The sequence below is a fragment of the Dipteris shenzhenensis genome, chromosome 12 (assembly GCF_047967505.1).
Source record: "Dipteris shenzhenensis isolate YYH24624 ecotype China chromosome 12, Dip_SZ_1.0, whole genome shotgun sequence".
NCBI classification, from domain to species: domain Eukaryota; kingdom Viridiplantae; phylum Streptophyta; class Polypodiopsida; order Gleicheniales; family Dipteridaceae; genus Dipteris; species Dipteris shenzhenensis.
Window position 1 is genome coordinate 347,758 of NC_141607.1, and position 27,814 is coordinate 375,571.

At 44.1% G+C, this 27,814-nt stretch overlaps 2 protein-coding genes across 6 annotated transcripts in view; one reads left to right on the forward strand and one right to left on the reverse strand.

Annotated features, from left to right (window-relative positions):
- Window positions 1-227: 227 nt before the first annotated feature.
- COP9 (COP9 signalosome, subunit CSN8) overlaps window positions 228-27,814 on the reverse strand; it is a 36,583-nt gene continuing 8,996 nt past the window's right edge. For 2 of the 5 annotated variants that reach the window (XM_087382638.1, XM_087382637.1), the window contains exons 2-6: window positions 8,262-8,378; window positions 7,720-7,799; window positions 7,434-7,615; window positions 4,366-4,473; window positions 228-823 (exon numbers count right to left, since the gene is read on the reverse strand). In XM_087382638.1, coding sequence (XP_087238764.1) covers window positions 684-823; window positions 4,366-4,473; window positions 7,434-7,615; window positions 7,720-7,799; window positions 8,262-8,345 — 594 coding nt within the window. In that variant the 5' untranslated portion in view covers window positions 8,346-8,378 and the 3' untranslated portion in view covers window positions 228-683. Of the gene's footprint in view, window positions 824-4,365; window positions 4,474-7,433; window positions 7,616-7,719; window positions 7,800-8,261; window positions 8,453-27,814 lie in introns of all 5 variants that reach the window. The other 3 variants (XM_087382636.1, XM_087382634.1, XM_087382635.1) reach the window with 2 other exon arrangements.
- Window positions 13,073-15,610, forward strand: LOC147895638 (uncharacterized). Its single transcript, XM_087382793.1, has 2 exons — window positions 13,073-13,218; window positions 15,070-15,610. The coding sequence occupies exons 1-2, from the start codon at window positions 13,073-13,075 to the stop codon at window positions 15,608-15,610; spliced, it is 687 nt and encodes a 228-aa protein (XP_087238919.1).

Sequence of the window (27,814 nt, forward strand, 5' to 3'; positions counted from 1 at the left end):
TGCTTGCACTTGGACGCATGCAGATGCTCATTTCCTCCTCAGTAAACATGAATGACTAGAGCTCTATAGTATTGGACTGCGCTTTTTTTTTTTTTTTTCATTTCTTTTTTTTTACTGAGCTCGTATCTATGTTCTAGTAAAATTGGTGCTTCTTTATCTGTTCACCTCAACATTGGTCTCCACACACTATCACATGACAAAGGTCTGAAACAGAGTTAATCAACAAAGAATTCAACGCAGTCAGAGAGAAGCAGGCAGCAGGGGGTGATTGACCAAAAGAGTTTCACCATAACAGATGGCACTATTACTGTCGACCTCAGGAACCTTGTATATATGGCATAAACCTTGCAGCTTCTACATTATCTTTGGCTACCTCAGCTTGACAACAAGAGCAGCAAGAACTCCAGACAAGATGAGAACCAAATACCAAATTACTGAGTGTATCTGTAGCTTGAGGACACTACTAAACTAATATATACCATGTTTGACAAAGAACAGCAACTAACTCTGCTTAGGTAATCAACCAATTGGAAGCTAGCCATCTCAGAGTGAATCAGGACTATTCATCCAAAACTTTGATAGGATTTTTGTCATGGCTGTGCAAAAATCATTACTGCAAGACTGATATGACGCAAGGTAGTTGGATTGACATAAAATATCAAGCTTTGATCCCAACCATCGTATTAATGCTCTAGGTGAAAGACATACTCTGTCAAGCTTTGAAGCTTGCTAGAGTCAAGCTTTTGCCCTGCTGTAGGAATTAGAGATTGAACAGTAAGCATCTTTGAGGCTGAATCCAAAGTCCAGCCTTCTTGCATGGTGCCTGAAAGAAGACAGAAAAAATATCAATAGCGAGCTTCAAGTAATCAAACATTAAAACTACACCTCTTGTTACAAACAAGACCTTAAAATAACCACAAGTTTGTTGACAGTGAATGCCTTGAAACATCCTAACCACAATACCTGAAAGCCATTTCTCTGGTATGCTCTCAAAATTGCACTAAATAATGGCCGAGTGCAACTCAATCCAGAGCGTACACCTTGTGCAACCACTTGGTCTTTAGCCTTTCCAAATCCATCCTCTATATACTCACTCCTTGCTCACTTCAATCCTGGCTGCTCAAGAAACTCAATGCCATGGGAAGCCCAAACATACAAGAAGCAGGTAATAAACGCTTGCTATAAGCTGGAACAAGGCTTTCAGCTGGGTAACTCTTGCTACAAGCTGGAACAAGGCTTTCAGGAGCTAAGGAAGCAAATGGACAACCTCCACAACACCAGCGTCTAAACATCCTTCAAGTTTGGTTGCCCAACCCAGACCTAGAACTAATCATGGAGCTATAGATTGTACAATGATCTCTACAAGAGATTCAACTCGGAAGGTGGAATTAAGGTGCCCTTTGCCATGGAACTCAGCACTCCAGTATTGAACCTTTCCATTACAAGAACCAAGACACCCTGGCTACAAATGATTACCAAATAACAAGTGTAGGGGGCACAAACAATAAAAAGGAATCCTAACAAGATGGGACTGGTGGAAGGTTATGGACCTCATAGCTGCACGGCCGAAACAGAAACGGAAACGGCAGCCGTTTCCAAATGGCGGAACGGCGTTTCTGGTTGCTTTTTTAAATTAATTTAAAAAGCGTGGGGGAAGGACAAGGGGGGGGTTTCTAAAACACCCTCCAGCCTCTCCATTCTCCTCTCCCCTCTCCTACTCTAGCCTCTCCACTCCCTAAACTACTACAAAGGTTTTCTTGAGGATTGCAAGCCCTTGTGCCACACCAATTGAAACAGGTGCCAGGCTTAATCTTCAGGATCCTGGAGAGCCTTTTGATCAAAATATATATCCGCAGGCTGTGGGATGCTTGATTTACTAATGCAATACGAGGCCTGACACAGTTGGGGGTGTCACAGTTGGGGGGCATTGGCAAGCTATAAAGCGGATCTTCTTTTACTTGCAAGGGACTGAAAACCTTGGCTTGTTTTAACTTTTATCCCGAGGGGGGAGAATCACAGTTGCATGCCTTTAGTGATTCTGATTGGGCTGGATGTTATTACACCTGGGTGTCCACCACAGGTCTTATAAAGAAAGTTCTTGGAGACAAATAAAACAATACTGAAGACTAATGATAGCTGAAGAAGAAGTATATATCACAAGCGGAACTCAATGCAAGAGAAGATATGAGAGAGAAGCTTTGGAGGGAGCAAACATCAATCCTCCAGAGAAGGCAACTGTAGTGGACTTCTGCACTAGCTCCACAAGTTGGAACTGAACCAAATCTGAGACAGCAAACTGATGCAAGGATTGCTGCAGATCTGGAATTTAAAAAACAGTATCTGAAGCAGAAGTTAGGGGCAGGTCTGAAGTAGAAGTTGGGGGCAGATCTGGAGCTGGAAGAGGAGGGACAGATCTGGAGCTGGAAGAAGAGACAGATCTGGAGCTGGAAGGAGAGGGACAGATCTGGAGCTGGAAGGAGAGACAGATCTGGTGCAGGAAGAAGAGGCAGCCAGGAGGCAGAAGAGGTGGCAGAAGAGGAGGCAGCCAGGAGGCAGAGGAGGAGGCAGAAGAGAAGGCAGCAGCTCAGGGTGTGCAGGAACCTCAGGAGCACAAGATGATGTATAAGCACCTAGGCCCCCCCCCTTTAAATAGGGAAGGGCCAGTCGGTCAACCAGCTGGTCGGCCCAGATCTGGCCGACCTGGCCAGTCTGGTCGGCCAGATTTTGACCGACCACGTCATTCTGGTCGGCCAGATTGTGGCCAGTTCAGGAACCTGTTTTTGACAGGGTTTTGGTTTTGATTTTTCGTCCTAACGGAGATTCACCTGTGGCGTTTTTTTACCTGTAATTTATCGGACCTTTGCGCCAATTTGGCCTTTGATTATCCTGTCCGCTAGAGTTGGAGATTGCCTGGCTTAACAGGTCTTTGCTTCTATCTTGGTAATGCATGCATACCATGGCTCAGTAAGAAGCAACCAACAGTGGCCACCTCCAGTTGCTGAGTACATGGCAGTTTTCACAACTACCGTTGAGTGTGTTTGGCTCAAAAGATTATTTGCTGATTTGGATGTGGCAGCAATCTAGCACCACCATCCTCACTAACAGTCGGACACCATTGGCCATTGCGAGAAACCCAGTGATTCATGCTCGCAGTAAGCACATCGAGGTGCAATATCAATACGTCAGGGAGAGACTCACAGCAAGGGAGATCAATGTGATCTATGCTCGCACTAAGCACATTGACATGCACTATCAATATGTCAGGGAGAGACTCGTGGCAAGGGAGGGGAGATCCACGTGATCTATCTGCCTACACATGATAATGTGGCCAATTTCTTACGAAGGCACTTCCTTGTGAAAAGTAAAAAGTTTTTCACAAGCTTATGAACCTGATGCCTTTTGGGGACTGATCCGTCGAATGATCCCTGTGCATGTTCACAGCACCAATCCAGGGGGGATTTTAAGACTTATAGTATGATCTTCGTGAACCTAACTAGAAATAAATACAGTCAGGAGCTTGAGGCACTTTCCCCCGATGCATGTGTGTGAAATGTGGACAACTAGGTTCACCCCATCTAAAAGTAATCATGTAGTACTTTCTATTGTACATCTTCCTTATTGTAATACATGCAACATGCTTGGCTTCTTCACACTTAGGCTATCTGCATCCAACACCTGCTAGCATCCCAGATATAAGAGGTCAAAAGAAGCCAATTTAGCCACGTCTCCAACTAAATTAATCTGAGGGTAGAGCTGAAAGTTGAGTCCATTCCTAGACAAGGAGAAGCTCACAATCCAAGAAAATTCATATTCGACCGCAGTCACAGCATTGAAATGCATGTGAGTCAGATCACAACATATTGCCTTGCAGTTGTGTAATGGCAAAGCCTGAGATACATTGGTCTGTGCAAGCCTGCAATAGCAAATGTGCGATAATCACATGCCCAAAGTGCAAGAAGAAAAATGGGTATACTATCCTGATGCTGCAGAGAAGATGTCCATAACTTCCCCAGGTTTGAGCCAATATCTCCGAGTGTGGTAGAACCACATAGAGCGGTTGAGGGGTAGACTAGGCGGCAGAAAAGAATCGTGAGGTCAACAACCAGCTATACTTCATGTAGTCTGTGTAGAGACCCAATAGAATTGCAGCAGCACTTTCTTTCCCTGGTCTTCTGGTTCTCCCTCTTTTACCTAGCCTTTGTGGAATTCTGTTCTCCCATGAAAAAGCTATAACACTTATCTGACCCAAGGTCATTACTTGCTATTTTCTCAACATGTGTGTGCACGCGCAAAAATAAATTGCTCAAGGATAGAAACTTGGAGAAATGTTAAGTAAAATAAATTTCTCAGGAATGACCAGCTTACATTTGATTGTCTCATCCTCCTGTAACCCCAAAAACTTGGCAGCATCACTCACAGTGATTGTTGAATAAGCTGTAGATAGCAACTTCATTACCCTCCTTGAATAATCATCTGTGAAATTACGAAAAAAATCAAAAAGATCCAAGAAACGTCAATGATGCTCCAAATTTTATACCTTGCCTTGTAGGGCAACATTCCAACAAGAGAAACTAAAAGCTCCAAACAAGAAAAAATAATATCAAAGTACTTAATTAGACTCCAAATTCAGAACATCCAAACGTAAGTTGTCTTACAGTCAACAAAAAGGCATGCCATTTGAAAACGACAATGAAAAGTGAAAACTTCACCCTGCCAGTGCCTCTCTGCTGGATGTCCACAAAAAACAATCACTAGCCTATGACTGCCATCATCCATCTTCAGCACACAAGCAAATAGTAATCATGTATTCTATCCTCATAGTCAAATCTCTCAAAAATCTACAGCCAAATCCATGTTCCTACTACTGTAATAGGATGCACTAATAAGAAACTAGTTCACACCCTTCACCCAAGCTACAGTTGCTTGTGAAGATAAAAGTTACTTCATTTTGATCTCCCCCACGCAAATGGTGACTAGTAAAGGTTCTGAAAATGTAGCTAATTTGGCAAGAAGCCTATCACAATCCTAGATAAGTGCAACATCGATTTGTACAACTGCTAGTCCCGCAAAAACCTACATCTACATGAATCCAGTAAGAACATGCCCTGTGAGACCAAGATAAAAGTCACCCACACACGGCAAAAGGCATATACGTTGTCATGCACAGAAGGGAGCCTATCCATGTCGAACCCCTATCTTCATTATATATTGGAAGCCTGATACTACTTTTCACACTTTGGTCCCTCCTACTTTAACTGAACATATGGTTCTGCCTCTGCTCAAATGTTTTACAAGCTGCAGCAGATTCAGTAATATTGCATCTACTTCATGCTTGAAGGCACTAGACATGCTAAGACAACCAGATGCGTAAAGTCCTGATGCAGCAGGGAAATCATCTATCCAGATGATGTGCGGGCCCCAGGTACTGCCTAAAGCTGAATAACTAGTGTGTATTTAAAGCCCTGGCCCATCTGTGGTCAAAGGTCAGGTCCTGCTTTCGGATTTGAATGCCTTGCCGATGAAGGTATGGTCCCCTTAATAACATACAAGGCCCCCAACAATCACTCAGACTGCATGGTGTAGCTCCTGCTTTCGGATTTGAATGCCTTGCCGACGAAGGTATAGTCCCCTTTATAACATACAAGGCCCCCAACAATCACTCAGACTGCATGCACAGCTTGCCATGGCTAGTTGGTCTGCAGTCCAGGCCATTCAGCCAAGCTTCCTTCTTGAGCTGGCATGACAAGCAGGCTCGTACCTAAATAATAATAAGAATAATGCTCTCCATCCTTGTGAGAACAAGGCAGGTTATGAGAATATACACATATGTCTAGATGAATCCAGGAACTCATCCTCCAAACGGAAACATGGTACAATTCAATCATGACAGTTAACCACATAGCAGAACCTAGCTACTATGATATCCCCAACGAAGTTATCAGTGTCCAACAGAGGATGAAGGCCACAGTATAAACATATTCTCTCTCACATACATATCCACATACCCACACAAACTTGAGCATCCATTTATACAAAGGTCTTTGTACCGAGTTTCTGTCAACACTTTGGGGCCAAGGGCAGACTCAGCTGTGACAAAGGCTAGTGCTAACGGAGGCGGCTAATCAAAACGTATTCCACAATATTTCCAAGCAAAAACAAATTTAATTCAGTCCGTCATAGCTGCTGAAGTGATCCTGCTATTTGCAATGGGAGTTTTAGGCAAACACATTCATTGTGATGCAACATGCATAGAGACTACTCTTGCTTTTCCTATGCATGTAGAACATGCATGTAGGATTTGCATGTAGAAACTGCATGTAGAACATGCATGTAGGACTTGCATGTCTGTGTCTAACCGATATGCTTGCTGCAGAAGAATTACTAACATAAAAATCAAACCAAGAAAGGCACTGCATGTGACTGGTTTGGCCCTCTCCCCCCCAGGTTTTTATCAAAGATGAAATGTGTTGCTTCCTTCTAAACTGAATGGCTGCTTCAGCATAAGCCCCATGATATCCTGGTCTTCACATGGCCATGGGCTGTGTAGCTCTGCTCCCAAGGCTGCCCCTATGGCTGTAAAAATAAAACCCTGATCCAAACAATGTAAATGCCTGGCACTCAAGTGCCGGTGTCTTTTGCATATCCTAGTGTTGAATTAGGGTTAATCACCTCCCCACCTGTGAGCCCCCAAATGAGGAGTGCACCGGGGGGGTGGACCGTAGGACAATAGATTGGGTCATGGGACTGCCACATGGGCAGCACATGAGCTGTCATGTGGGCAGCAAAGAAAGGGAAGGACCTGGCAGAGAAAAGCCAACATGGAGGGCAGATCTGACGCAGAGATGCCCAGAGGCTAAAGATCTGTGCAGGGTTTCCAGCAAGCAATAGCTGCTTGCCAGGGAAATGACTCAGCAAATGACATCAGCAGGGCATGGGATCTGTACGGAAGGTTGCGAACAGGTGTACGGACTGTTCGGAGCAGTTCCTTAGGGCTTTGCACTTTCAAACCATGAAAGCTGTACAAAACTATCATTTTTATGGCCTAAGGATCAGGCTATGCACACGCCACAGAGACCAAAGAACATCAATCACTATGCATGTATAATTTGTGAGCGAAACTGCCATGGGCTGCTTACTATTATCAACAAAGCTATTCATCAGCTAGATCAGTAAATCACAGATCATAAATGGCAGTGCGTGTTTGCAAGTAGATGGCCTGAGCTGAACAAAACCTCAAATGGAACTGTCGTCATTTTCTAGCCAATTTACCCTCACAGACTCGAAGTAAGGCAAATGCACAAAGGCTCCAATAGCCAGATTTGTCATTACCTGTATAATCTGGGTTTCCACAGAATATAAGTTTACTTAGAAGGTGATTATAGTGAAGATGCAACATGCCTATCTGCTTTGAACTTGCAAGCCTATCATCTTACCCGCAACCGCAGATACTACTTGCTGAACAGACGGGCTCCAGCTATAGCTCCGAAGGCTTTCATGCACACCTGCATTGTCATATCTCCACATGCACTGTCCAATCTTCCAAGCAGCTACTAGTTCTGGGTTACTTTGCTTTACAGCCCCAGGAATACGCTTCCACAAGAACCTTCCATTGTTTCTGTTTACCAAGGCTGCAAACTTAGCTGACATACAAAGTTTGACAAATCTCCACTTGGCAAATGAAACTCAAAAGAAGATTATATGGTATAGCTGAATACTTACAAATCAGAAACATAGATATAGCCCAGCACATGAATAGCATAAGGCCAATCATCTGGCTTTTCCAGTCCTTTGGCAGCAAGCTGTGTCATCAAAATAACGGCATCCCATCATCAGATAGGCACAATAGAAAAGAGTAAAAGAAGGATAACTAGACGACTAAGCCCAACATTCTGACTCCTTTCCAATGACTATACCAAATCCAATTCGACCTGCCTATTTTGCAATTATGCTTTTTAAAGTAGGATATATAGATATCCCAACAAAAACTTATGATCTCATGTGCTTTCCAGAAATTGACGGAATTCTCAACACACTAAACGTCCTATCCAGTTTCTCTCCTTTTGTCACAAACCCCTGAAAGCTAGAGAATCTTATGAAGGCAATGAATAAGAGCGAAACATTGTGAGCTTATGCATGATGGAAGAAAGTAAAACGTTCACTCAATAGTTAAGAGTAACTTTGCCAGCAGAGAAAACTTAAATAAAATGCAATCCTGTTCACAAAAGAATTACCACATGAGTGTAACGTGAAAGACATCAAACCTCAAGTTCAAGGGATTCGCACAAGCCTGCAATCTCTTCAAAGTGCCCTGAATTAATAGCATCGTGCAACAAGCTGAGTCCCATACTGACCGACTGCTGGGGCTGCAATGCCTGTTGCTGCAGTGGCGGTGCAACATCACCCATTACACCCATGGATCACACCCACATCCGAAAACAAAATAATGACCTGTCTGAAGAACCATAAACGAATCAAGAATTGTCAAGAAGGCAATCCAGAGCACGCCAAAGCCCCTCCTGGAAAGCACCGAAATAAGAAGAACCACTCCTGGAAAGAGCAAGAGCAAAAACAACAACAGATGGACTTGCCATAATATTATATGAAGCCTTAATTTGGGATAGAAAATTTTTTGGAAAACAATCAGCTACACATTCCTCCCAAAAAAAAAAATTTTCCCAGATGTAATTAGCTAAAGACCTTTGGACAATGCTGAAATATTTGTTATGTCCATCAAGTAATAATTACTGAAATGTTCGATCTGATTTCAAAAACAGCAGTTTCGGTGGCAATCAATCATGAGCTCAAGCTCCAATTGACATACCATAAACACATTATTAACATCCATATATAGACGAAAATGTGGATAGGAGAAAATGATCACCCATCGCCTCAAAAGCAAGGTAAAGCATTACTTAAAGACAAGACAACCGAGCCCCAAAAGCTAGTGAAAACATCATGGGTGAGCTTCCATGCTTGGCAAAGACTGCCTAATAGCCAAAAATATATTAGGGATTAGAAAGAAAAGTAACCCCAATGTCAGGGAGGCCAAAACTTATATCCTTTATCATTGGAAAACTATTTTCCTTCAAACATTTCTATCTCATTTATGTTTACTTCATTTGTCATGCACACGAGGCTTGAATGGGCTTGTAATGTTCTACATTCACATCCTTGAGTCTGAATTTCAAGACACTATGTGCCAAGAGATACATGATTAAGATGTCAGGTTTACCCTTCCAGTATGGTTGCCTACTAGATCAAGACAAGCCTCTGTCACATTGTGGAAATGATCTAAATAGTGAAATATTTGAACTCTAGTGCAACACCAAAGTTGCCTAAAGTGGTCCATAGTCAAATTTTAGTGCTATAAACTTATGCCCACCAAGGTGGCCTCGGCCAAACGCCTTGCGAAAGTCCACAAAGCAACAATAGACCCTCTATCATGCTCTCTGAATGTGAGGATGTGATGCATGATCCGAACGAAAGCTTGCCTGTCCATCGGCTCTAAGTCCTTGGAGATCTACAAACTGGCTAAGCTATGTGTCAAGCACAAATGCATAGATCTTGGACATGGAAAGCCCAATCATAATGGTCTTGCAGCATTTCGAGCTCATGGGGATCTTGTGAATGGGAGCGATGGTGGTAAGGGTCCACGGGAAAACCGGTGGTAAGGGTCTAATGGTTTTAAGGGTCCAGGGGAAAGCTTTGCCAAGATCGGGCCACAATACTTGGTCCTTGTGCAATGTATTCAGTTCATAGTCCCTCATGATATGTGGCTCGGCCATTATGGAGATTCAAAGCTGTGTGTCGTGGTGAACGGTGTGCAAGAGGTGGGGCAAGGTAACTGTGAGAGGTAAGGTGGTGGCTGGTGGAGAACGGCGTACAATGCACCTACATAAGAGTGCCAAAGTGTGGTGTCTATAAGAGGAGAGGGGGCTCGTCGCTCGAGAAACTTCTACCATAAGTCTTTGGAGTAGTTACTAAACAGAATATTTATGAACTCCTCATTCTGACGAATGGAAGCCTACTTCTTCTGGCAGACCAAGTCGTGATACTTGCATATCATCTCTACCTCGCTCTGACAGTGATACTTTGTCTCAAATCTAAGCTGATGGCATAAAGCCTTGCACTCATCATCATATGAGCTATTGCAAGGTACTGAGCCAAGAAGCGGCGGGTGAGTGGAGCATGTGGTGTATGCGAAAGTGTGCAGGGTGGTCTCATGGAGGGAGCGGGAGATCAGAGTAGCTCAATCTTCCAAGAGCAGGATGTCCTCGAGATCTATGAGTAAGGTGGAAACATGTGCAGAGTACTCAAGGAAACTAGATGTCATGATATGTATATATGTGGACAAAGTCATGGTGAGCATCATGTGGCAGCAGATGGACATACTAAACAGAAAATAGGTGTGGTCAGCTCTTGGTGGTGGTGGGAAGAAAGACAAGTCACTAATATGCAAGGCGAAGGTAGGGGGTCCCATGAGCTGGTCAATTACGTTGGAGCCCCCTTCCGCGGCGTGGAAAGTAAGTGAATCCACTAGAGGAAAGTTGTCGTTCCAAACCATTGTAAATGACAAGGTCATGTATCTTGTCCTTGTCCAAGAAAGTGTACCCATAAGATGTGATCGGGACTCACCTATCTGCGAATACTTGAGATATCCCTGCCTCATCTAGATCAATATCCGGCGATCAAATAGAGTCATGTCAAATATCAAGAAGTGATATGTGACGGCGTATGCGTCCTTGCATTGAAGTCCCCAACAAAGAAAATTTTCCCGCAACTTCATAAATCGATGATGTTTGGATTTAGGGCGACGTACCGTGAAGAGACTGTCACCACAATATAAATATCCTAAGTCAAAGTACATTTGACCATTTATCTGATCATAATTAAAGAGTTTTCATGTGTGTTAATTATGGTCAAAGAGTTCTTTTAATGGTCAAAGAATTGACTACGGTCAAAGATACTTGACTCTGGTCAAGTAAGCCTGACTCCGGTCGGGGAGACTTGGTTTATTATCAAGAGGGTTAACTGCGGTTAACCCGAGAACCACAGAGCTGACTACGATCAGAGAGTATTGACTTCGGTCAACGAAACTTGGCATGCGCCGAGAGGGTTAACTACGATTAACCAAGATGAGCCAACTTCGGTTGGAGAGTTACGCCAACTTCGGTTGGGAGACTTGACTATAATTAAGGCACCTCGACCCTTGGTCAAATCCCCTTAATTATAATCAACAGCGTTGACTCTGGTCAACCAGAGAATAAATATATTTATATATATTTGTTATATGTGCACATGTGTTCAGTGGGGACGCCCACCATGACTAGAATTAGTCCATAGTGCGTTATTTGCATGCAAAGCGCTAACAATTAATGGGTGCCATGGTGGTGCACTTTAATTAATTGTTGCAGGTACTAGGAAGGGTTATTTCCCTAAGCGCTACGGCGCCTAACAAGCATCTAGGAGGCGGTTCGCGTGACCAAGTGCTTCGAAGACTCCAGAGTTGCCCTTAGTGGCATGTAATAGTCTAGATTTTAGACAAGTGGCATGTTGCCAATTGAGCTTGAAGCTCTTGTAATATTGATTCATGTGGGATTTCTGTAACACACAGCTCTACGCTGAACTATCTATTCTTTCTTCTCTCAAGTAATAAAATCCTTCGGGGGGGTCCAGCCCGTGTTGTCCTGGGTCCTAGTGCATTTGTAGAGAGAGGGAGAGAGAGCGCAAATGAGATAGTGTTTGTAGAAAAATTGTCTACGAGATTCCAGCAAATGATTGCATTGGTATTTAGAGAGAGCGCAAATGAGAGTGTTTGCAGAAAAATTATCTACGAGATTCCAGCAAATGATTGCATTGGTATTAGAGCTTGATTCATCTCTTTCCTTGGAGAGGACGGTCTTGAGCGTAAGGTTTTGTCAAGTGAGGATATGCTGACTTCTGATAGTATGGCAGAACAGGGCCTTGACCAAGTATTCTGTGCCGCATAAGTGGGGTGAATTAGGTTGTTTATACAGGTGCTTATGCAAGCAGCGCACCTGCGTAGACTCCACCAAGCAAGCTGCACAAGCAACAGCTGCTCTTCGTGAGGCAACGCAAGGCTAGGCGTCAACGAAGACCCGGGAGACGAGATGAGCAGCAGGTGCTGCTCCTTGGCTGTAGATGATTGACGAAGGACCCTACGTATGGCGAAGGCAACCGGCCAGATAGGGGTGCACAGGTAACGTCTCCATGCAGGCACACGGTCGACAGAAGGATGATGGTGGTTATCCATAGTAAGACGCCTTCACGCGGGTCTAGTTTCGTTGCTTGATAGATGGCCGGGATAGTGAAGCGCGTCGTGATGGTCTCTGAGGCGCGATGCTCTAGATGATTCGCTTGCACATAATTTTCCATCAAAGGTTCAACCTTAAGCTGATGTGGCAGCCAAGGTGACATGGCAAGCAAGGCACCAACTGACCTGGCACACACGTGGCAGAGGTAGTCAACAGACACGTGGCACACGTGACGTGGCGTCCACACGTGCGACCTGACATGGCAGCCAGGTGGCATGCATGTGCATATGCTGACGTGGCACTGACACGTGGCAGACAGTTCAACAGATGACGTGGCAAGACATGTGGCATGCTGATGTGGCAAACCAGTGGTTAAGTTAACCCTCGTCAGAGGTCTAGCTAACTTGACCCAACCAGACTAGTTTGGATCTATTTCTATAGTACTAATAATTTAGTAGAGTAGCAATAGTACTAATGTAGTTTCTATAGTAGAGTACTATTGTACTACTAATATAATGCGATTTAAGTGGCTGCTCTAATACTATGTTTCTCTATTACAACTAGTCTAATAGTTAGAACTAAGGTGGTATTGTCGGTTTAAGAGTAAATTGTTTGCCTATAGTATTGAAATGGAAGGTAGCTGGATTCATGTTACTTAAGCTATGAAGAAGTCTAAGAGCATACGTGTCCAAGGTGAAATTGTAGAAACTCCTAGCAATACTATTTTTAATCCCTATGTGAAGAAAGAGTAGCATGTATCCGCACAGGCCTCATGTGGTAAACCCACCAATGATGTCATGGAAGATGGCAATCTCTTGACTGGTGAGAACCGGGCTGTGGAGGACGACCCCATGGATGATGTAAATATTTTGGGTTCTACCTTGGTTTTTGCAAGAGTGGGTGAGGAGGACAGTGGTGATGACGTGTTGGAAAGGTTAAGAAGGTAGAAGGAAGCAATTGAGAGAGAGAGAGCCTACAAAAGGGGATTTTGGACCCAAAAGATGGAGAGGGAGAGGATGAAGATATGATATGAAGTACAGGGCCAGACTCACTCCAAAGATACAGGCCCAAGTGAACACCAAAGATATTAAAGACAGATCTTATGCATTCAGCCAATGTGGCTAGGATCCTACTAGTGTGCCTTCACTACAGGCAGGATTACCGGGGGGATAAAAAGCCAGCGACCCCCAAGTTTGAAACAAGAGAGTTTCCCAAGGCTCAGAAGAGGGGATTTCAGCCTCAGAAGCTGAGGGGAAACCAAGTGCAAAAGCCCTATAAGGGAAGACCACAATTTACCCCTGAACAGATTGAAACTTTCAAGAAAGAGGGTAAATGCTTCAGGTGTGGCAAAGAGGGGCATGTGGCTGCCTAGTGCCCAGAAAAGCCTTCAACTTCGAAGGAAAAAGAGGCAGAGAAGCCACAGGGACCGTAAAAGCCAATGGCAGGAGGAATTCCTGACATATTGGGTCATGTTTCAAACCTAGAGGAACGAGAATTGCTGCTATCTTGGGGCAAAGTCAAAGACTAGCAAGCGCTGATTTTATTTGATTCAGGGGCTACTGATAACTTTATATCACAGGATCTAGCCTTGAGGCTGGGAATAAAGACGTAGGAGTTGGGTAGGGCTCTGAATGCCGACCAGATGTTCTCTGGGAACCCTGTGCCAATCACTCCCTTGATAGGGAAGCTCCGTCTTCATGTACAGAGTTATGTGGATCAGGAAGATTTCTTCATTTCTCCACTGAAACATCATGATGTAGTCTTGGGTATGCCTTGGTTTCATCGCAAGGCAGTGAAGTTAACTCTTCTTGAAAGAGTGCTGGAGTTTGTACATAGGGGCAAAGTACATCGTGTGGTTGCTAGGCATAGAGGGGAAACTACTCCCATTGTATCAAATAGTTATGTTGGAAAAGAAATAAAGTCTGCAGTTTTGGTGACATTTTACAGCAAATGCAAGAGGGGCAGTCCACCAGTCACTATTCCCTAAAAGATGGGTATTTAATGAAAGATGACTGCCTATGCATCACCCAAGAGATGAGGAAAAACATTTTGGAGGAATGCCATGCACCTCCCTATGCTGGACATAGAGGAATTACAGCAACAACTCAAGCTCTAGAGAGGTATTTCTTTTGGCTAGGGATGCGGAAAGATATACATCAGTTTGTTACTGAATGCCTTACATGTCAGAAAGTGAAGTATGATAGACGGAAGGCACCTGGCCTACTTATGCCTCTTCCCGTGCCTCGGGCACCGTGGGAAAGTATTGCATTCATTTTTTATTTGCCAAGATCAAAGTCAGAGAATGATGGGATTTGGACTATCATTGATAGATTCAGCAAGCAAGCTCATTTCATTCCGGTTCGTAAAACCATAAAGGCAGATCATATGGCTAAGCTTTTCATGGCACAGATCTTTAAGCACCATGGTATGCCTAAGTTCATTGTCAGTGATCGAGATCCCAGAATGACCAATCTATTTTGGAGAGCTTTATTTGATAATATGGGGACGAATCTGAATTTTTCTTCTTCTTTTCATCCCCAGACAGATGGTCAAAGTGAAGTAGCAAATTCTACAACATTGGATATGCTGAAATGCTACGTGGGTGACCAAGGTTCAGACTCGGAAAAGTACCTACCATTGGTAGAGTTCGCTTATATAATACAGTACACAGCTCTACAAGGAAAACCCCTTTTGAGATCATCTATGGGAAGGTGATTCTGCCACCTATCCTCAAGACCAAAGACGAAATATTTGCAGCTGATCAGTTTGTGAGAGACCTCCAGACAACTTACAGCCAAGTCCGGACAGCAATTGAAAGGTCTCAAGAGAAGCATAAAAGAGCTGCAAATAAGCATAGAAGACAGTTGGATCTCAAGGAAGGGGATTGGGTACTTTTAAAGTTCGAGAAAGCTAGGCTCCACAAGTTTAAAGGCAAACAGAAAGTGTATGCAAAGTTATCTTCCAGATACTATGGTCCTTTCAGGGTTATAGAAAAGATTAATGAGGTTGCATACAGGTTAGCATTGCCAGAGCATTGGAGGATTCACAATGCATTCCATGTGACTCTTCTAAAGAAATTCCAGGGGCCAGAGCCTACAGAGCCAATATCAGAGGATCCACCAGAAGTGGATGAGCTAGAGGAGGTCCTTCAGCCAGAGCAGATTGTGTACCATATTGTACGCAAAGACCCTCAGGGCAAGGAGTTTTACAGGTATCTTGTAAAATTCAAGAATTATACGGCATTGGATGCCAAGTGGATGGATGAAGACATGTTGTCCGAACATCCACAACTTCTGGATGTTTACATGGAAGCTTTTCAGCTTGAGGTCAACTGAATAGAAGCCGAGGGGATGTCACCACAATGTAAATATCCTAAGTCAAAGTACAGTTGACCATTTATCTTATCATAATTAAAGAGTTTTCATATGTGTTAATTATGGTCAAAGAGTTCTTTTAATGGTCAAAGATACTTGACTCTGGTCAAGTAAGCCCGACTCCGATTGGGGAGACTTGGTTTATTATCAAGAGTGTTAACTGCGATTAACCAGAGAACCACAGAGCTGACTACGGTCAGAGAGTGTTGACTTTGGTCAACGAGACTTGGCATGCGCCAAGAGAGTTAACTACGGTTAACCAAGATGAGCCAACTTCAATTGGAGAGTTGTACCAACTTCAGTTGGAGAGACTTGACTATAATTAAGGCGCCTCAACCCTTGGTGAAAGCCCCTTAATTATAATCAAGAGTGTTGACTCCGGTCAACCAGAGAATAAATATATTTACATATATTTGTTATATGTGCACGTGTTCAGTGGGGACGCCCACCGTGACTAGTATTAGTCCATAGTGCGTTATTTGCATGCAAAGCACTGGTGCGCTTTAATTAATTGTTGTAGGTACTAGGAAGGGTTATTTCCCTAAGCGCTACGGAGCCTGACAAGCATCTAGGAGGCGGTTTGTGTGACCAAGTGCTTCGAAGACTCCAAAGTTGCCCTTAGTGGCATGTAATAGGACTTAGTCTAGATTTTAGACAAGTGGCATGTTGCCAATTTGAAATGAGCTTGAAGCTCTTGTAATATTGATTCACGTGGGATTTCTGTAACACACAGCTCTACGCTGAACTATGTATTCTTTCTTCTCTCAAGTAATAAAATCCTTCGGGGGGGTCCAGCCCAATTGTTGTCCTAGGCCCTAGTGCATTTGTAGAGAGAGGGGGAGAGAGCGCAAATGAGATAGTGTTTGCAGAAAAATTGTCTACGAGATTCCAGCAAATGATTGCAGAGACAATCTCAGCCTTCTCGTGTAGATCTCAAGCAAAGTGAGAGGTCTTGGGAAAAAAGTAGCATACTACGATGAAGAGGTCAAGTCGAGAGGTGCGACAAATCCAAATCTAGAGACATCTCGAATGTATGTCACACCTCTCAACAAAGATCATCCTCGTGAAAGATGATCTCTACAATTCCACCACTCCACCCACTCCACCTCACTCCCGAGTCATCTCGTATGTTGTCTTCCATGTGTATCCGCTCACGTAGGCAAAGGGACTTTGGGCTATGATGCATGTCTAGGTAGAAAGCTATATCTCATCCCATGTATGATAGCGATAAATTCCACGGATTTAACCATAAGGTTCCAAACAGTGCACGTCAAGGTCTCGATGCTTCAAGTCTCATAGACCCGATCTCCCTATGTAGGGAACCACCAAATGCCCATTGAGGCCTATCAGCAGCCGCCTAAGGGATAGGTGCGACAAGAAAGAAGAGTCCTCAGTGGAAACATAGAGGGGTATAGTGGAGGCCGGACTAGACGGGCATGACAAGGGCTGTACTGATGCTGATAATAATGCAGACGTTGATGCTCAAGATGGTGTCGATGGTGATGATGATGATGATGATGATGCCAAGGATGGTGTCATGTGCACGGATTGGTATCTGACGTGTACTGGGTACACAAGACTAGCTCAAGTAGCCTGGGGAGGCTTAGAGCTAGGCAAGCTTGATTCTCGGGTTCAGTGGCAAGGCTACGAACCAGTTAGAGGTCTTCGCTATTTTTGGCACTTGGGGCCCGAGTCTATATAAGGGGCCCAAAGGTTCAGTTCTCAGAGAGCCGATGGGAGCAAGTCTCGTTCCCAGGTGCTAGGTCTGAACCTGGATTGAGTCATGGACGCGCGCCTGCATCATAGCATAGCCCAAGGCCCAGCAGCAGATCCCAGGCTTCATAGCACCTCCTGGTGGTATGGGACACCAGGCTGGTTAGGATAGGCTGGTTAGCATCTGGTTGGGAGTTCGTGCCAAAAGCTTAGCTCGTGGCTCGGAGGGGACATCTCTTGATTCAAAATCGCATCCCGTAGATGTCATGGTTGGGTGGTGAGCAGCCTGCTCAGTTTCCTCACGTTTGGTGTGTTCTTGTGTTTGCTTGCAAATCAAAGGTTTCAAGAGTGCTGGTGTCGTGTCAATTGGTATTGTAGGCCATCTCTTGGTGGTTCTAGTGATGCCCTATAGGCCATGGTATGTGCCTTGTAGGCATAAATATAGGCACTTATAGTGTTAGTGCCTTTTAGGCCACATAGGACACTTAGTCCTATGTGACACCTAGGACACTTAGTCCTAGGTCTAGGTACAAGTACTTTGTATGCTTCATTTTCATCTATCCTAGTTGACGTGACAGCAAACTCTATCGACTCTTTGTACCTTGCTCTCTCTCTCTTTCCATTCAACGATCCTACACAGGTATCAGAGCCCGGATCTGCTTCCTGTCCCCGTACAGTCCGTACAACTGCCCGTACATTTTCGTATCAGCTGCCCGTATATTTTCGTATCAGCTGCCCGTACATCCGTCGTACATGCGATCCGTACACCTGCCATACATCTCCGTACCAGCTGTCCGTACATTTTCATACTTGCGTCGCCGTACATTGTACCTGCAACAATACATCGTACAACTCCCGTATCTGCGCCGCCGTACAGCTGTACAACAGTCTCTGTACTTGTCTGTACTGGCATCCGTACTACATTCACTATACCGCACTTTCCCTGTACCTGCATACGTACAAGCATCGTACAGCTTCCGTACTTGCACTCCGTACAGGCATCGTACATGTTTCTATACTGTGCTTTCGTACAGCCGTATAGATGTACACCGTACAACTTGGTACATGCGTTCCGTACACCGCACAGCTCTGCATCCGTACAATTGTACTTGCTCCGGGATTTGGTACAGCATTTGGCACGTGTGAAATTACTTGCAGTCTTTTACTGTTTTTTGACAGTTTTTACTGTCAAACCCTAATTTCCAACAGAAAATTTAGGGCTTTTGACATCTGAATCTTCAACCTATCAATACAATACTTTGGACAAGGTTGACAACTGAAACCCTTCCAAAAATTGAAGTTTTCAGTTAATTTCAGGTTCAGGACTGTCACATTGTGCCACATCATCACTTAGGTCAACAAAATTTGGGGCCTTTGTATTGGGAGCTCAATTTCAACTGGTGTTTGGGACAATAACTCATACTTTTGCAGTTTCAAGCCTTGAGGCTATACATTGGGTCAGATTATCATTCATTGGGTCACATTTGCAAAAATTTCAGCAAAATTTGGGGCTTTTCTGCATTTGCCCTCTTTTTGGCCTATTTGCCCTCATTCAATTTGGGGCTTTTGCCAGATTTGCTGTTTTTGCAGTGAACATTGCCTGCCACAGTCACATTTGGGTCAGATCTGCATTTGCCTTTTGATTTGGGTTGGAAATTTGCAGATATTTGCTGTCATTTTTGGACAGCCAGCTCTTTGCAGTGATAGCCTTGAGGCTTTTGGGTTTTCAAGTCTTTTTCAGGGTATCACATTTGCTATGGCTGGGAACAATCAAGATCTATTTGGCATTCTTCGTGAAGATGATAAGTTGGATGGCACCAACTATCCGATGTGGTCTTATCTCATGAAACATATTCTTGTTGCAAAGCATCTGTGGAATATTGTTTCTGGGGTTGATCTGAGGCCAGCCAATGCTACAGTGGTTGCCTCTACTGTTGGTCCCTCTGCAGGGGGTACTCCTCCTAATGCCTCATCTTCTAGCACCCCTGCTGCTGCTCTTCCAACTCAGGAACAGTCAAGATGGGATGCAAGAGATGCAAATGCACATTCATGTATTGCTTTATCATGCAAGAGAATCATTATTCCACACATCCGGTCTTGCAGGACAGCAAAGGATGCTTGGGACAAATTGGCTTCTCTCTATTAGATTCACAATGAAGCACGTGTTGCATATTTGAGAAGGCAATTACAGGAAGTCCGTATGAATGAAGGTGACTCTATGGATGCATACCTGACAAAGGTCAAGGACCTCATGGAACAACTTGCCAACATTGATGAGGTGGTGCCAAATTCACAGATTGTCAGTACCACACTGAATGGACTGCCAGATACATATCAAGGATTTGCTACAACCCTTCGATTAGTGGCCATGGGTAATCCAAACCACTATTCTTTTGATCAGCTAGTTACTTTGCTTTTGCAAGAATAGCAAAGTCGAGCTAATAGACAAGCCATTATTCCTGATCATGCATTTGCTTCACAACAGACAGAAAGAGGCAAGGCTTCCAAGCCTATGGGCAAGCCTAAATCTGCGCATAGCAGCTGTAATTCCTCCCATGCATCTAAAAATACAGCAGATAAGTCAAAGAGGAAAAGATGCAACTATTGTCGCAAGCCTAGACATGACATTTCAGAATGCAGGAAGCGCATTGCTTCGGAGAAAAAGGAAGCAGGATTGACAGTTAATGCCTCACATGCTATTGAATCCCATGAGCCAGCAGATGCTTCACATGCACATGCTCTTCAGGATGATTGGGCATGGGCTGTCCATTGCTCATTTGATCCCTCCAAAGCTGATGCACTCTTTACTACTAATGACGCTCAGTCTTGGTATTTTGATAGTGGTGCCTCCAAGCACGTCACATCTTGTAGACAGTTTCATCATTCTTTAGCACCTCGAGGGGGGACTGTCACATGTGCTAATAACGTTTCATATAATGTAAAAGGAATTGGAGATGTGCAGCTCACAACCATTTTAAGCCATCCTGTCACTCTGACAAATGTTCTTTTTGTGCCTCGAATTAAAGTCAACTTGATTTCAATTTCAGCAATTGCCACTTCAGGTTTCAGAGTGATTTTTGACGGCTACATATGCCTAGTTTATGATCTTCATGCTGACAATGCCATAGTTCTCACTGGCACTTTGCAAAAGGGGCTTTATCACCTTGATCATCACTCAGCTGCACTTTCTATTGAAGCATTTGCTATTTCAGATTCACAGCTTGCTGAAACTCATCTTTGGCATGAGAGAATGGGTTGTGGGAAGATAGGACAACTCTATGTCTCCTGCTGACAACCGCTCCCAAACATAATGATAGTGAACTTCAATATGCTTGGTAAGCACATGAAACACTAGGTTATGCGCAATGGCCAAAGCATTCTGGCTGTCAGTGTAGACCATAGTGGAGGATGTCTGGTGAATACCAAGATCTGTAAGTACCTGTCGAAGCCAAACACACTCTATTGTAGCGGTGAAAGCTGCCTTGTGTACTCAGCCTCACAGCTAGATGTGGCAACTGTTGGTTGCTTCTTGCTAAGCTAAGAGATACATGAATTGCCAAGCAAAAAACAATTGCCGGTATGTGACACTTTGGTGTCGGAACATCCTGCCCAGTCACTATCCGTGTAAGCATGCATGGTAAGTGAACCCTGATCACCATAGAAGAGGGCTAAATCCTGAGTGCCTTTGAGATATCTGAAGACTCTCTTCACTGCTTGCCAATGCTGTGAACTGGGCATGTGTATGAATCTGCTGAGCTGAGATACTGCATACTGTAAGTCAGGTCTGGTGTGACATAAATAAATAAGGCATCCAACAGCTTGCTGATAAAGAGTGATATCACATGGTGGGCTCCCATCATGAGCTGAGAATTTGAAGCCGGGGTCCACTGGAGTAGAGATTGGCTTGCAATCATCGAACTGAAAACGATCAAGGAGCTGTCCAATATACTTGGACTGTGACATCATGATACCCCCCTCAACATGAGCAAACTGAATGCCCAAATAATAGTGGAGCTGTCCCATGTCTGACATTTCAAAAACCTGCTGCAAATCAGCCTTGAAAGCTGCAATATGCTGAGTATCTAGGCCTGTGATGAGCATATCATCCACATATAAAATCAGCACTAAAAAATCAGATCCACTCCCACGGACATAAAGAGTGGGTTCTGTGGGGCTATTATGAAAACCAAGAGGTAGTAAGTGGGCATGAATTTTGCCATACCATGCCGTGGGTGCCTGCTTCAAACCATAAAGGGCTTTTCTAAGTCGGCATACCTGGTTTTCAGAATTAACAACCTCAAAGCCGGGAGGTTGTGTGACATAGACTTCTTTCTGCAGATCCCCATGAAGAAAAGCAGTCTTGATGTCAAGTTGGTGCACTTGCCAATGGTGATGGGCTGCAATGGCAATGACACATCTGATGGTAGTAATCCTGGATGTGGGAGCAAATGTCTCCTCAAAGTCAATGCCTTGTTGTTGGGCATACCCTTTTGGAACAAGACGGGCTTTGTATCGATCTATACTGCCATCAGATTTCCTTTTTAATTTGTAGATCCACCGAGTACCAATGGCATGCTTGCCGGGAGGGAGATCTACTAATTCCCATGTGTCATTTTTGGCAATGGATTGTAACTCAGCTCTCATTGCATCCATCCACTCTTTGCTGTCAAAAGCATCTTTATGGCACAAAGGCTCTTCATTGCAAGCTGTAGCAAGGAGTGCAAACTCAAGAAAGTGACCATGCATCTGTCTATTCCCTGATTTTGTCCGGGCAGCAAAAGGCTGATCTTGTTTGCTGTCCCTTGATGTATCAAGAAGCGATCTGGGAACTTGCCTTTGCTGTCTATTGACAGCTCTTTCTTCAATCACTGCATCATGATAGTGGGATCATTTTGTGCTGGAAGAGAAACCTGCAAGTCAGCATGGGGTACTGGCTGATCATTGCTTGTTGAAGGGCCTGCAGGAGGCTCATGTTGCTGGTCAAAGTCTTCCTCTGATGATGGCAGAGGTAACCAAGAGTCAAAGGCATCAAACATGTCAACATCTGGCTTAGCTTTGCAGTCCACAAGAGGAGAAGCTGAATGTTCAGCAAAGATTACATCTCTACTGACAATAATCTTCCCAGTATTTGGTTGGTATAACCGATACCCTCTGCTCTCTTGGCTGTAACCAATAAATATGCATTTGATGGCTTTGTCATCAAGCTTATGTCTCAGCTGAGATGATACATGAACATATGCAAGAGACCCAAAAATTCTCATGTGTGAAAGTGAAGGCTTCTTGCCTTTCCATGCTTCATAAGGTGTAACATTCTTCAATGCCCGTGTAGGTGATCTATTCAGCACATAGTTGGCACACATCACTGCATCAAGCCAAAATTTATTGGGCAAAGACTTGGCCTTAAGCATGCATCTAGCCACTCCCATTGTGGACTTGTTTTTCCTTTCAGAAACAGGATTCTGCTGAGGAGTGTAAGGAGTAGTGCATGAGTGAATAATGCCCCGTGAAGACAGAAATGCATCAAACTCCTTTGACATATACTCTCCCCCCCTATCTGTGTTGAGGGTGACAAGCTTGCATCCTGATTCATTCTCAACCATATTCAGCCACCTCTGAAAGTATGAGAAAACTTCAGATTTGGCTTTTAAAGGATATACCCAGCAATATCTTGTGAAATCATCGATGAGAGTCATAAAATATTTGTATCCCCCAATGGCATTTGTCCTCATTGGGCCACAGACGTCACTGTGTACTAGCTGCAATTTCCTTTGTGAGAGTTTTGGACAATTCTTTTGAAAAGGAAACCGATGCATCTTACCCAAAAGACAACCCTCACACACATGTTTGGAAATTGTGTGAGTTTGAGGTACATCATTTGCCATCTACTGTGAATGTAGCTTTGCAAGAGCTCTATAATTGAGATGGAGGACAACATAGCAGATATATTTACAAAGGCACTTCCTCGTCCCAAGTTCGAAGTCTTCCGACAAGCTTTACATTTGGTTCCCTTCGTTACATGATCTGTCATCCCTTATACATTCATAGGTGGCTATATCCTTTTGGATGAACATGTGCCACCATGATCAAAAAATACCAGGTATTCTGAGACGTTTCCAGAATACTTCAGCCCATCCCATGGAGGGGGGTTTGTAGGCCATCTCTTGGTGGTTCTAATGATGCCCTATAGGCCATGGTATGTGCCTTGTAGGCATAAATATAGGCACTTATAGTGTTAGTGTCTTTTAGGCCAACACTTAGTCCTATGTGACACCTAGGACACTTAGTCCTAGGTCTAGGTACAAGTACTTTGTATGCTTCATTTTCATCTATCCTAGTTGACATGACGGAAGACTCTATCGACTCTTTGTACCTTGCTCTCTCTCTCTTTCCATTCAACAATCCTACAAGTATCAGAGCCAACTCCTAAGGTAGGAACTTCTGTTCCGAGAATTTTGGACGATTTTTTCTCCAGATATGCCCTAATTTTAAAATTCATATTCAGTACTCTGCCAGTGCTTGTTTGGTTCATCGGTTAAGGGAAGTGGTTAAGATTAGGGAAAGAAGGTAGGAGAAGGCAGAGAGTGAGTGAATTCGACGTTGAATTGAGGCGTTAGGTGAGAGAGAGAGCGAGGTGTAGCTTGGAGGGACAAAGAACAATTGCAGGGGAGAGAGATTGCAGGAGAGAAGCGCTCGTAGGAGTGAAGCGATGGGCTGAGGCAGAGCTTCGGTTTAACCCAGGTATGGCTGGCTGAGCAGGGTCCATGAGGGCGCCAAGCGCTGTTCGCAGCCAAGGAGGGAGTTCAGGGGTGCGCCATAGCTTGGAGCAGGCCGCACGTAAGGCTGCATCTATTGGGGGGGGAGGGGGGGGGGGGGGGGGGGGGGCCGCTGGAGGCTTAAAAAAAGCACTACCCCTCCATGTTAGGAGGGGGGGGCTTTCTTAGAGGCTGAGCTCTCTAAAAGCATCGCTCCCCACTCTAGACTTTAATGCAGCAGCAGCTCCTCCCCTACGGGCAGATTTGTGAGCAAGCCTCTACACCTCCACATCCCCTTCCCGATTTGACGCCCTAGTTCCGCCTACTGCAAATTTCCGTACCGGCCAGCAAGGAGCTCGGCTCCTGGATTGACAGCCTTCGCCAGCCCCTTCTCCTTTCGACCAGCCAGCCTCTTTCTCTCATCCCCCTCTGTTTTGTCAGCTTTTCTCTCTGTTCCAGTCACCCAGTTTCGAGACCACCTATTCCTTCTCTTCTCTCAGCCTATTTTCTTCATCAGATTCGATTCAGTTATGGCTGATTCTGTAGACCCCGAGCTTGCGATGGGAGACTAGGATATAAACTACCATGCGAAGGATGACCAGGGTCTCTACGATGATCTGATTACAAAGACAACCTTCAGTGAATTCACCACTACTCTTGATGAAAAGTTTGAGCAGGTTAACACGAATCAAACGGGGTTGACACAGCAACTCCAAGGGATTCAGACTACACTTACACTTTTGAATAGCACTGTTCAGGCGCTCACGCATGTGGATGCCATGGCTTCAATATTAGGTCCGAACATCACTCCAAATCCTTTTCCCGGAGATCATAAGTCTCGTACCAAGGAGGTTGTTGACACTTGGTTGCACAAGTGGCAAGTACACTTCCAGTTTCACCCTTACTCAGATGACAAGAAAATACAACTTGCAGCAGGGTTTATGTCAGGAAAGGCTTTATTGTGAAAGGAACTCCGACCCAAGCCTGCAACATGGATAGAATTCGAAGGGATTTTCACAAAGAGTTTCTGAAAAAAGAGGAAGATTACGATATCGTAGGCAAGCTCAAAGCCCTCGATATGTCTAAGCTGAAAAGAAAAGGACTGGAGCGGAGCAGAATCCTCCGTAACAATGAAAAGAAAAGGACTGGAGCGGAGCAGAATCCTCCGTATGTCATGTCGCCCTGACTGGTGCATAGCCGGTGATGGGACGCTAGAGCCCATCAAGGAGTGCCGTGGGTCTCAGTCTCCTGGACAAGGCTCGACGCAAGACGGGAGCCACCATGACTCCCGCGGGACGTATCCCGGGTCTAAACAATGACGAGAGGTCCCCCAGAGTGATTTGTATGTCCCCTTGATGTCTCGTGTGTCGTGCTACGATCGTCGAGTCGGGGTCTCTGCCACATCTGCGGCTAGAGACTGGATGATCAATGTCACTCGATGGGAAGACCTCTATGATCCTGCTTTGAGAGCTGTCTGATGATGTGGCCAAGCCCCGTCGCTTGAGTAAGTACTCTCTGTGTCGGACCCCCTCATGAATGAAGGCAATTAATAATCAATACCCTCTTCCTCGTTCCGATGATTTGATAGACCGTTTGGCCGAAGCGAAGTATTTCACTAAAATTGATTTGCGTACAGGTTATCACCAAATCCGTATCTATGCTAAACACATAGATAGAACCGCATTCCAAACTAGGTATGGCCACTACGAGTTTCTCGTATTACCTTTTGGTTTGACCAATGCTCCTGCTACCTTCAAACAAATGATGAACGATTTATTCCAAGATTTTCTGAGCAAATTCATTGTCGTGTTCTTAGATGACATCTTGGTATATAGCCGAACGTTGGAGAATCACATAGGACACCTCCAGATTGTCTTACTTGATTTTGAAATACGTTATCGAAAGAGTTCGCTGAATAGTGTGGCGGATGCCTTAACTTGAGTCAAGTTTGTAAATGCTATGTCATTTACGAAAATATCCTCAGACCTATTTCAATCCTTGAGAGGGCTTTGCGCAACTGATAGTCATTTCAGTTCTTATTGGCAAAAAGTCCAGGATGGGAGCTCCATGGTTAACCAGGACTCAGGGATTGTGCCACCTACGGTACAGGAGGCGGGAGGTCGGTGGATGATTAGGAACGGCTTGCTATTCTAGACTGGAAAGATCTGTGTGCCATATGTTATGGATCTTCGATCCAAGATTCTCTAGGAGTATCATGATGCTCCTAGTGCTGGACATCCAGCTATACATCGGACTCTGTCTCTTGTGAAGCATACCTTTTATTGGCCTAAGATGCGTGCATTTATAGAAAACTATGTGGTAGGTTGTCGGGTTTGTCAAGTTACTAAGGCAGAACGCCTTAGAAGCGCGGGTTTATTACAGCCATTGCAAATCCCGAGTAATAAATGGGAAAGTATTTCCATGGATTTTATTACCGGTTTGCCAAGAACGCGCAAGGGTCATGACTCCATTTGGGTCATAGTGGACCGTCTGACAAAAATGGGTAGATTCTTACCTACTAGAACAACTATTTCAGTTGTTCAGCCGGCTCATGAGTTTGTGGACCACTTGTTTAAGCTATATGGTTTGCCCTCTAACATAGTTAGTGACAGGGACTCGAAGTTTACAAGTAACTTTTGGACACTTGTTTTTGAGAAGTTAGAAACCACTCTACGTATGAGTTCCTCAGATCATGCACAATCTGATGGCAGTACAGAGAAGGTCAACCAATTGGTTGAAGATATGCTTCGGGCATATGTTTCTAAGAGACACTCTTCATGGGAAGATTATCTACCTATGACAGAATTTGCTTATAACAATGCAAAGCATTCGAATACTGGTTACAGTCCTTTTATGCTTATGTACAGGTTTCAACCTAAGTCACCAATTATGGTTGGGTTAAAGGGAATCCAAAATGATGCTGCAAAGACCTTCTTGCAAGACATGCAAGAAATGTTGCAATTTGCCAAAGAGTCTATTAGAAGTGCAAAAGATCGGGACAAATTTTATGCTAATAGACATCGTCCACCTAGAGAGTTCTCTGAAGGAACGATGGTATATTTGCGAATTCCCAAGGAATCCAAGAGCCTAAGTACTGGTCCAAGTTATCCCCTAGATACTATGGTCCGTTCAAGGTTATTAAAAGAGTTGGACCAGTTGCATATAGACTAGAATTGCCTCTCCTGATGTTAAAGTACATCCAATATTTCATGTCAGCAGACTGAAAGAGTGACTGGGTGTGGATGATCAACTTGTTTCTTCTCAAGAAATAATACAAGTTACAGATTTGACTTTTATTCCACACGAACCTGAGAGTATTCTTGAATTTCGTGAAAGACAGAACTATCACAGAATACAAGATCAAGTGGAAGCTAAAGACTAGAGTATAGGCTGTAGTAGCTAGCTTGTAGCTTGTGCCTTCAAGACTTGGACCTTGGTTTCATGGATTATGTATATAGTTGTTAGTATGTCATTATGACATCAGACATGTATCACATTTCATATCGATGATTGACTCCTAAGTCTTGAGCAATGAAACTTGATCCATGGAGCATCTTTCACAATGCATATCTTCAAATGCTTTAAACTTGAACTTTGAAAGTTGAATCAATCATGATGAATCTTGATTTTGAATCATAAAGTTTACTATTTAAATATGGGCCACGGCCTATGTATGCATTGTGCAGCATACTCCACTTGC

What these genes read in the sequence shown, in the direction of transcription:
- LOC147895638 (XM_087382793.1), top strand. Translation starts at nt 13,073, where the DNA reads ATGGAAGATGGCAATCTCTTGACTGGTGAGAACCGGGCTGTGGAGGAC. An exon ending in GTGTTGGAAAGGTTAAGAAG is followed by an intron (nt 13,219 to 15,069) that starts GTAGAAGGAAGC and finishes GACAACTTACAG; the next exon opens with CCAAGTCCGGACAGCAATTG.